General features: G+C 57.6%; 1 protein-coding gene across 4 annotated transcripts; it reads left to right on the forward strand.

Moving 5' to 3' along the window:
* Positions 1-464: 464 nt before the first annotated feature.
* On the forward strand, positions 465-8274 carry GLYCTK (glycerate kinase). 4 transcript variants are annotated; one of them, XM_027121005.1, is made up of 5 exons: positions 465-1025; positions 3386-3801; positions 4033-4184; positions 4797-4972; positions 5235-8274. In XM_027121005.1, exons 2-5 carry the CDS (start codon positions 3425-3427, stop codon positions 6099-6101), a joined length of 1572 nt encoding a protein of 523 aa, XP_026976806.1. In that variant the 5' UTR covers positions 465-1025; positions 3386-3424; the 3' UTR covers positions 6102-8274. The 4 variants fall into 4 exon arrangements, with proteins under 4 accessions (XP_026976806.1, XP_026976807.1, XP_026976810.1 ...); XM_027121006.1 differs by lacking the exon at positions 465-1025 and adding an exon at positions 1881-2901; XM_027121008.1 differs by lacking the exon at positions 465-1025 and having other exon boundaries at positions 3070-3801; positions 5235-5751; positions 6021-8274.
* Positions 8275-10353: the final 2079 nt, after the last annotated feature.

Here is a 10353-nt window from a genome sequence, read left to right on the forward strand (position 1 = left end):
GGAAGGGGGGAGGAGGAGTTCTTGACAAGAGCAGAGCATGGTTTGGAGAGGAAAGGGGAGATGTGGCAGCTACTAAAAAGAGCAGGTGGGGAGAAATATGTTTTAAGACTTTTAGCAGATCTATTGTGTTATTTGTGATCTTCCCAAGAAGACATCAGTAAAAACAATGTACTCTTCTGTGTCTGGTCAGGACTCGTCTTTTTTTTTGCGGTACGCGGGCCTCTCACTGCTGTGGCCTCTCCCGCTGCGGAGCACAGGCTCCGGACGCGCAGGCTCAGCGGCCATGTCTCACGGGCCCAGCCGCTCCGCGGCATGTGGGATCTTCCCGGACCGGGGCACGAACCCGTGTCCCCTGCATCAGCAGGCGGACTCCCAACCACTGGGTCACCAGGGAAGCCCAGGACTTGTCTTTTGAATGTGGGAAGGTATCAAGCCGGGCCCAGCGTGAGAGCAGGGACAGTGTGGGAGGCCTAGGGTCCTTTGTGTTTACATGCACCTTGCGTGTTCGAGAATCACGGACTAGAACTCTCTTGCTGAGTCAGAGCTGTGATTTGGTCGCTCAAGACAGAAGGCGGGGAACACGAATGAATTGTAGAATTACAGCGGTGAGGAGGGACGGGGATGACTTCCTTTGGCCCCAGGAGGGGTGTGTTGTGGGTAAGTAGTGATTCTCAGCCTGTTTGCTTAGTCCAGTGCCTGGCACCTAACAAGAGGTCGGAATGTATCTGCGACTGGTTGAATCCTACAGAATAAAGGAGGGGACGGATTACAGAAACCGGCGATTATTATCCCATTGTAGAGATGAAGACACCGAGTCCTGAAGGTGACTCTAACCAGGCCTCTTGGCGGTCAGGGCAGAGTCAATGCCCTAGTCGCCGTCCTGGCTCCCGCTGCCATCCGCCCCCGCTCCCACCGGCCTCCCGCCACAAGCGCCCCACCCACCCCATACTTCCGGATTCCGCTCCGCCCCCTCAAAGCAGTTCCGGTTCCCGAGGCTGGAAGACGCGGCCCTGAATGGTGTTGCGGTAAGTCCGCGCAGCGAGGGCCCTTAGAACTACTGGGCCCGGCAACAGCGGGCCCAGGCGTCAGCGGGCCCTTATTTCTCGGACATTACACCGGACGTTACGCGGCCGCCATTTACCTCACGAAAGCCAGAGGTTCCGGCTTGAGGGTGACGCCATTTCCGGGGCTGGGCGAGCAGGCGAAGGCCGGAAAGGACTCCAGCCTCGCTTTGTGGGTGGGAGGAGTCAAGGAGGGCCCGCTCGGTGTTTCCGGGTTTCTTGTTGGAGTGCCGGGGAGTTTAGGAGAGGCGGTGTCACGAGTAGAGTTGCTGGATTTGGCAAAAAAAAAAAAAAAAAAAATGCAGGGCGTCCAGTTAAACTTGAATTTTTAGATAGACAACAAATAATTTTTTAGTATAGGTATGCCCCAAATATTGTACGGAACGTATTTACATTAAAAAAAATTCCTAATTTATCTGAAATTCAAATTTAACTGGACGTCCGGTATCTTATCTGGCTACCTTACTCTTGGGCGCCCCCTGCCCTGGGCTCTAATATCCAGTGGCAAAGCTGGTATCCTCTAGGCCTGTATCCATCAGGGAAACAGGTAACAAATTTCGCCCAGACTGTCAGAATCAGCTATCGCTACCTATGCCGCTTTTAGCGCCAATCCTAATGGGCCAGCCTCACGACACCCCGGCAACAGCTGGGCCCATTTTGAGTCCCCATGGCAGCGCCCCCTGTGTTCCCTTTCACGGCTGGAGTGAGGCGCGGTTTGTCTTCTCTTGTGGGAAAGCTGAGCTCCATGTAGGCTAAGTGGCCAGAGGCTAGAAGTTGCCAGGTTTTTTGAGTGTGGGATAAAGTGATGTTTGGGGTCCAGATTTTCAGTGTTAACAGTGGACAGCTTCAGAGAGCCCAGTGATGTCAAGGGGAGAGCATTAGTCTCATCTCACCTCTCGTTTTGCTCATGAGACCCAGTGAGAGAAATGGAGTTGTCCCTGTGGTAGAGCTGGAGCCTGATTCCCAGCCTCCTTCCCCTGCTCTGTCCATACTTGCTGCTGCAGTCAGCTGGCAGCATTTATGGTGGGCATTTATTAAAGTAATGCCTTTTTACAGATGAGCTCTTGGGGGCTTTATTGTCCCTAAACTCCGCTACAGCCTCTTGACCTTCACCTTAAAGCTTTTTTAGCCTTTACTGTGCCCAGTAGGGAAAATGACTATTTGGCCTCAGCTGGGGAAGCCTGCCCTTTGCCTACTCCAGCCATGCTGCTCTCACCCCTGTGGGTGGTGTGAGCCAAGACTTGTTATGCAGAGCCAAAGGCATGTTCTTGGCATGGGTGGGTCTGACCGTGTAGGTGGAAGGGCGTCATTTTCTGTCTTGCAGATTGGGCCCAATGGTATGTGGGGTCATGTGGCGTCTAAGGACTTCTTCAGGGTTCTACTATGGGCCAGGCTTTGCTGCCACTTCTGATTTGAACCTGAACCTGCTGCTGGACTCACCCTGAGTGCTGGGATTCTTTGGGCTGTGTGCCCCGAGGATGTGCCTGGACCTGCCTGTCGGTGTCCCAGCAAACCTACAGCCTCCCTACACAGACCTAGCCTTTCCAGGCTCCTCAGCCCAGACCCATGAGCTAATGAAATAGAGCAGGCTGTGCGCTCTAGAGCCCGCGAGCCACAACTACTGAAGCCTGCGTGCCTAGAGCCCATGCTCCGCAACAAGGGAAGCCACTGCAATGAGAAGCCCGCGCACTGCAACAAAGAGTAGCCCCCGCTCGCTGCAACAAAGACCATGTGGTCGCCGCAACAAAGACCATGCGCAGCAACAAAGACCCAACACAGCCAAAAATAAATTAATTAATTTTAAAAAAAAGAGGGCAGGCTGGAGGTCACTGGGCTCAAGGTCAGTTGGTGGGACAGCCAGCAGCTTTGTAGCAACAGAAGTGGTAAAGAGGCAAGGAAGGAGTGCCAGAAAGGGGTGTTCCCCAGGCAAGGCTCAGAAGTGCAGGGGGTGGAAAAGGGGTGGGGTGGGAGCCTACTGATAGTAATTTCTTCTTCTGTGAATGATTAGCTCTCAGCTGAAGGGGGTGATCTAGGAGGAGGGCTCAGCTAACAGGACCTCTGGACTCTGGGCAGAGTGTCCAGAGGGCTGGCATGTGGCCTGTGGAAGAGGAGGACATGGTTGGGTGGCAGGCCTGGGCTCAGAAGACTGGACTGGAGTGAGATCAGGCAGCTGTGGGCCTTAGGAAATCTCCTTGGACTGGCAGATGGCCTATTCTTGCAGCAGCAGCTGTGGGGTCCACTGGCCCTGAGCCCTCAGAGCCGTGGCTGTGGGGAGCCTCCTGTCTGGCCTTGCAACGGTGTAACTAGTGCTTTCTTCCCCCTAGGCAGCCATGGATGCCAGGTGGTGCTGAGAGCAGTGGGGCATGGCTGCAGCCCTGCAGGTCCTGCGTCACTTGGCCCGAGCCCCCTTGAGCCCGCTCCTCTGGGGGGGCCCATTGGCCCGGCTGGCCAGTAGCATGGCCCTGGCAGAGCAGGCACAGCAGCTGTTTGAGAGCACTGTGGGTGCCGTGCTGCCGGGCCCCATGCTGCAGCGGGCACTGTCTTTGGATCCTGACAGTGGGCAGCTGAAGGTGAGGGACCGGAGCTTTCAGCTGCAGCAAAACCTCTACCTGGTGGGCTTTGGCAAGGCTGTCCTGGGCATGGCAACTGCAGCTGAGGAGCTCTTGGGCCAGCATCTTGTGCAGGGCGTGATCAGCGTTCCCAAGGGGATCCGTGCTGCCATGGAGAGTGCTCGCAAGCAGTAAGGAGCCTTGGGGGGCTGCTCCTATGTGGAGGGGAACCTGGGCCCAGACTCAGGCTGGATCGGGGCTTCCTTCCTTCACCAGCTTCCATTTTCTTCTGGGACTGGCCTGGCTCCAGGGTGGGTGTCAGTGGGTGTCCTTTTTAATGTCCCCTTCACCTGTACATCTGGGAAATCAGGTGGGAAGAGGAACCCACCCCATATCTTGCTCTCTGTTCTCTCTCCCCTGAGGGAGATGCTGTTGAAGCCACACAGCCGTATCCAGGTATTCGAGGGCGCTGAGAACAACCTGCCGGACCGAGATGCCCTGCGGGCTGCTCTGGCCATCCGGCAGCTGGCTGAAGGCCTCACAGCTGATGACCTGCTGCTCGTGCTCATCTCAGGTGTGGGTGCCAGATTGGCTCAGGACAGTGTGTTGATGGGGGGTGGGGGTTTCCAAATATCAGCCCTGCAAGAAGCTGTTGGTCTGAGCTCTCAAGGTCACAGGACAAGGGAGCAGTAAAGAGCCTGGATGGCTTAGTCCTTGGTGGCCTCCTGTGAGCTGTGGAGTCCTCCGCTTGACTGACCTTGTTGGATAACCGTGAGAGGGCACCCAGGGAGCACCTCACTCAGGCCTTGCCAGGAAAATGTCTCTGTTGCTGCTGTCTGTACCATTGTCACCTGGGGCTAGAACCCTGGTTTCCAGCTCTCTCAGAGTCTCCACCCTCGTTCTCCGCTGTCTCCTCTAGGTCTGCTTTCTTTTCCAAGCTGTTAAGGAATAGTTCTTCCAGTGTCTGTTGGGACCTGGGCTACCCCAAAGCAGGGTTCAACCTGGGTGTGGTGACTGTGCACACATTCACTGTATGTCCACACGGGGGCACCCTAACCCCTCTTTCTAGCCTCCTCTTTTCTAGCCTAATATGAGCACTGACTGCCTGACCCCCACCCCCCACCCCGGGTAGGGAAATCCCTTTGTCATCCATCCCCTCTGCCCAGTGTCTTCATTGTATCTGCAGGTGGGGGCTCGGCCCTGCTGCCCGCCCCCATTCCACCGGTAACACTGGAGGAGAAGCAGACACTCACCAAGCTGCTGGCGGCCCGTGGAGCCACCATCCAGGAGCTGAACACCATCCGGAAGGCCCTGTCCCAGCTCAAGGGTGGGGGGCTGGCTCAGGCGGCCTACCCTGCCCAGGTGCGTGGGTCTCTTCTTCCCCAGGCAGCTCTGGGCTGGTGGAGCCAGGTCCACGTGTGCCAGGGAGATGAAGGGCAGAGGCCTGGTACAGGAGTCCACAGGGCTAGGTGTTTTGCACACCCACTTGAGAGGGGTTAGAAGTGGGTGAGGAAGTGCACTGGGTGGTGTGAGGACGTGTGGATAGGTGGAGGCAGTTTGATCTCATGGGCCCTGGGGCAAGGATCAGGTGGGACTGAGCCTTGCCTCTGCGACCCCTCCCCAGGTGGTGAGCCTGATTCTGTCAGACGTGGTGGGGGACCCTGTGGAGGTGATTGCCAGCGGCCCCACCGTGGCCAGCATCCACAGTGTGCAAGATTGCCTGCACATCCTCAATCGCTATGGCCTTCGTGCTGCCCTGCCACGTTCTGTGAAGACTGTGCTGGCACGGGCTGACTCTGACCCCCATGGGCCACACACCTGTGGTCATGTCCTCAATGTGATCATTGGCTCCAATGCACTGGCACTGGCTGAGGCTCAGAAGCAGGCCGAGGCGCTGGGATACAGGGCTGTGGTGCTGAGCACAGCTATGCAGGGAGATGTGAAAAGTGTAGCCCAGTTCTATGCACTGCTGGCCCGAGTGGCTGGAACCCGCCTCACCATGCCTGGGGCTGGAGCCTCTGTGGAGGAGGATGAACAACTCTATGAACTGGCGGCTGAGCTCCAGCTCCCAGACCTGCAGCTGAAGGAGGCTCTGGAGGCCATGGTGGGCACTCGGGGCCCGGTCTGCTTGCTGGCTGGTGGTGAGCCCACAGTGCAGTTGCAGGGCTCAGGCAAGGGTGGCCGGAACCAGGAACTGGCCCTGCGTGTTGGAGCAGAGCTGGGACGGTGGCCGTTGGGGCCTGTTGATGTGCTGTTTTTGAGCGGTGGCACTGATGGGCAGGATGGGCCCACAGAAGCAGCCGGGGCCTGGGTCAGGCCTGAGCTTACCAGCCAGGCCGCCGCCCAGGGTCTGGACGTGGCTGCCTTCCTAGCCCACAATGACTCACATACCTTCTTCTGTCGCTTCCAGGGTGGGGCACACCTGCTGCACACGGGGCTGACTGGCACCAATGTCATGGACGCCCACCTCCTGTTCCTGCAGCCGCGGTGATATTGTAGGTCATGTTTTGGGAACCTAGAGGAGACCTGCAGGGCAGCGTCCTGGAGCAGACCAGGTTTGGTCCCCAGGGCCTCCCCAGGCTTTAGGGCCTCTTCTCTCCTTGGCCCTAGCTACATGCTTGTCCCTCACACCTCCCAACCGGGGCCTCTGCTTTGTGTCCAACTCCTCAACCAGACAGGCAGATGGGGGTTCTCTTCCACCCCTACTTTTTCAGCTGTGGCAGCAGGTACCCCTGAGGACCAGGACGAGCCCCTAGGCCAATTTGCTGCTCCCATTGTTTTCCCCCAGGCAGCCCCTCTGCACAGCTCCTGAGCATGTTTCTTCTGTGGGGTGAAACAGGAAGGACTGAAAATAAAAAGGACCACACTATGGGTTCTCAGTGCTTCTTCCCTCACAGCAAAGGTTAGCGGGGAGCTGCCGGGAAGGGGAATGGTGTTGGGCAGCAGCCCCTGTGCCAGGGCCCTGCAGGAGTTCTCCGTACCCATCTCTGCAGGGCACTTGCTTCACTTAAACAGGAGCTTGGGAGGGTTGAGCGTGGCTCCCAACATGCTTGATGTGGGTGAGCAGAGACCCCAGGGAGGACAGGCCTAAGAACTTTAGTCTGTGAGGTCTGGGAGGGACTGGCCACCCATCCAACTGTCACTCTCCCCTGTGGCATCCCTGCTGAGGTCTCTCCACCCTGTGATGGAGTGCCTCTCTGGGCACATGCTTACTGCCTACCACCAAGGACTTCCTTCTGTCTTTGGACAGCCCTTAGCCAGACTGTACTTTCTTTGGTTGATAAACCCCTATTTATCCAGGGGTTACCCCCAGCCACACAGGACACTGGGTGTTGTTTCCTTGTGTCAGACCCATTTTCCCAGGCTGAACCACTCCCTACCCTCAGAGCCTTTAGCTGTTTCTCTGGGAACACAGTCCAGTTCCTGGTGCCAGCCTGCAGTGGGGGTCTCCAGTGCTGGGATGGTGGGTCAGAGCAGTGGTGGGGTCCAGCAGCCCCTCTCCCCTTCTCCTGTTATGGCTGCCTGGGAAGAGGCCAGTGGGGAGGGGAGCAACAGAGGAAGGGCTTCCTTAGCCAGGCTAGCAGACTGCCCTGGGAGAGGGTGGGGCCACTGTCCCGGCTCTCCTTGGGCCCCCTTGTTCAATGTTCGAGCCCTCCGCTGGCTGCCCCCACCGTGCGCCACGGCTCCAATCCCTATATGAGTGAGCAGTAGAATCACATAGGAATAAAAAGCCATAGAGAACAGCGAGGCCTGGGGCTGTTCCTGCTGGCCTCCTCCTCCATCCCAGCCGTGCCCTCCTCTCTGAGGGTGTGAGGGGCTCTGGGCCAGGGCTGGCGTGCCCTGCTCCTGGGAAGAGCCTCCCTTCTCTACTTGGGCTCCAGATGATGCAGCTTGCAGATGGTTCCTGGGGGGCTGGGGATGGGGAGGGAGGTGAGCAGGTGAGCAGGGTGCTGGGGTCCAGGGAGATTTAGGGGAGAGGGGAATTCATACCCCTTTGTGATGCAGGGGCTCCATTTCCTTCTGTCCTGGTGGGAGGTTTCTTCCGGCAGGGGTGGGGATGTCATAGTCTTAGGGGCTACTGTCCCCGCATGGCTGTGCCTGTGCCCCGGTGCTCCTCTGGCACCCTCTAGATATGCCCTGTTCCTGCTTCAGTCCTTGCCCTCTGGGGCATGAGGATTAGCACTGGGTGTCAAGTTCCCAGCAACAGCAGGATAAGAGGGTTGGGGCTGTGGCAGAGGGCCTGTCTGCCATGTCCCCAGCATGTGCATGTGTATGTGTGGTGGCATGTGAGCATGCAGGTGTTGGTGTTGGCATCGCAGGAGGGGGAACGCATCTGTGTGTGTACACGGAGATCCTCAGCACGGGGTGTGCTGTGCTGCTTCCTGTGCGCATTGCTGCTTACACACCTGCTGAGGGGTGAGAGAGTGGGGTCTTGCCAGAGTCTCCCCCTGCCACCTTGACCCCTGCCCTGGGCCTGTGTTTGTGGGGGCTGGAGGCCAGAGGCTGGATTGGGCCTAACCCATTAGATTTGCCCATTTGGTAACCCCAAGATGAGAAAGGATATATTTGGCTGCAATCTAGATGAAAATATGAGATAAAGCCTACATAGTGAGTGTTCTGTAGGACTTATTGTTTGCTCCATAAATGTCAATTATGTGTCACAATAACTGCTCCCGTCCTGTGGCTCTTGGCTTCCGTCTGTCCCCACTTGGGTTCCTGCTGCCCTCGTTCCCACCTCATCTCCATACCCAGCAGCTTTCCCTGGCTGCTGCCTTCACAGGCCCTTCCATTCTCTGCACTTGACATGAACTGAGAGCAGCTGGGCAATGGGCCTGGCCAACCTTTAGGTGTCTGCCAATCCAAATCCATTTGTTTTATAGCTGGTGAAGCAGAGAGGGAAGGTGGCTTGTCTGGGGCTGCATGGCAAGTCTGCCACAGAACCAGAATGAGAGCCTGGTTGGGACCTGCTTGACTATCCTCTTCCTACCCTCTGGGGCTTAGAGACCCTGGGGCCTGTCAAGGGCTCAGCCAGAGCCAGAGATCCACTCCTGCTTCCCTGCTGCCCCGCCAAGGGCTTGGGGATGGTGGCGTGGCCACGGCTGGTCTCTTTAGGGGGCCTTAGAACAGATTGGTCAGTCCCTCTTGGCTTAGATTTCACAGCTCCATTGTGTGTGTGATTTGGCAAAAAGCCACGTGTGGTGGGTTTCCACACAAAGGTGTGTGCCTGCATCTGTGTGCACACCTGTGTGTGTGCTCTGAGACGTGTCGGCGTGTGTGTCCAGTTCAACCCATGGTCACTGAGTGGGCCTCAGAGCCATGCTCTGAGTGGGGTGGCGGACACACACAGTTTGGTGTGGTTAGAATGTTGGGGAGACGGTGATGCAAGAAACGCAAGGAGGCCATAAAGGCTGGCAGAGGCCAATTGGCAAAAGGCCTCGTGTGCCTGGCTGAAGGGGTTGCACTTCACACTGACAGTGGTGGCAGGCCCCACAAGGAGTTTTTGGCAAGGAGTGATGCCAGGAGGCTGTCTTAGGACTTTGATGCTGAGGCCATCCTTATCATGGGGGTGGGGGGTGGGTGGAAGAGGTGCGGCATGTAGGAGGGAGGTGCATCACCAGGCCCAGCAACCCCCTCCCACCTCCGCCCTGCCCACTCCTCTGCAGCCTCATTCCGGCAGCCTTCAGCCAGGCCAGGCATCCCTTTGGATGCCCACTTTGGAACTAAGGTTGGAAGCCCTGGCTCAAACACCCCTGGGAGTAACCTAGCCCCTCTGTTGCTTGGAATGCCTTCAGGGCATGAGGATTTGTGGGGCAGAGAGCCTGGGCAGCGAGTGGACTTTGGTGAGCATAGGCACCCCACCGCATGTAGGGTCTCACCAAGGTGGCAGTTAAAAGACCTGGAAGGAGCACTGGAGTGGGAGTCGGGTCCTAGGTCCTTGTCTTGGCCATGCCAGCCTCCTTTCTCCAGGCCTTGGTTTTCCCCTCTGTTTAATGGGACAACATCCTTATCTTGCTTACCTCTCTGGGGAGGTGTCGGCAGCAGATGGATGTAGGTAAGAATGCTCTGTGGAAGGGGGTCAGGGACAGAGGGAGAGAAGGGAGAGGTATTGGCCTCTTCCAAGGAGAAGCTCAGGGAGTTCTTGGCTCAGGGAGGCCCCTTCTTCCAGACAGGGTCGGAGTTGAGCCGGCGAGGTCTTGGTGCTCACTGACTGAGGCCGAGCGAGTGACTACTGCCCTCTGGCACTGGACTGGCACTGGCAGGATGTGGTATTTGAGTCTTTAATGGCTGCTGGGGTGCACAGTGCCATGCGAGATCACAGAGCCAGTGGGGGGGATCAGCTGGAGCTAGAGTAAGCTGACTCAGCCTTCGAGAGAGAGCCCCTCAGGGTTTAGAAAAACAGGTGGGGCAGCCTGATCCCTCTGGGTCTGGATCACCTGTGAGGGACCTGATGAGGTCCAGGCTGCGTGGGGGAGAACTGGCTTGACCCCAGGCCAGGAGTCCCTAGCTGGGTGAGAGGAATCCTGTGTGCTAGGGGAGGACAGGGGTTGAGTAGGGGCGGGGGGAACACTGACACGCCCTGAGTGGTGGGGAAGCCAGTGGCCTAGGTGGGCTGTCGCTTGAGAGATAGGGCCACAGAGCTGGGGTGAGCTCTGCCCAGGCTGGGAGGGTTGGCCTTTCTCCCTGAGACAGGGATGTCTGACGGTCAACCCCTCCCTAGGCAACCTGAAGGCCAGTCGTGAAGC

This window comes from Aethalodelphis obliquidens, unplaced genomic scaffold (genome assembly GCF_003676395.1).
Source record: "Aethalodelphis obliquidens isolate GAN/ISIS:26980383/991018 unplaced genomic scaffold, ASM367639v1 scaffold22, whole genome shotgun sequence".
NCBI classification, from domain to species: domain Eukaryota; kingdom Metazoa; phylum Chordata; class Mammalia; order Artiodactyla; family Delphinidae; genus Aethalodelphis; species Aethalodelphis obliquidens.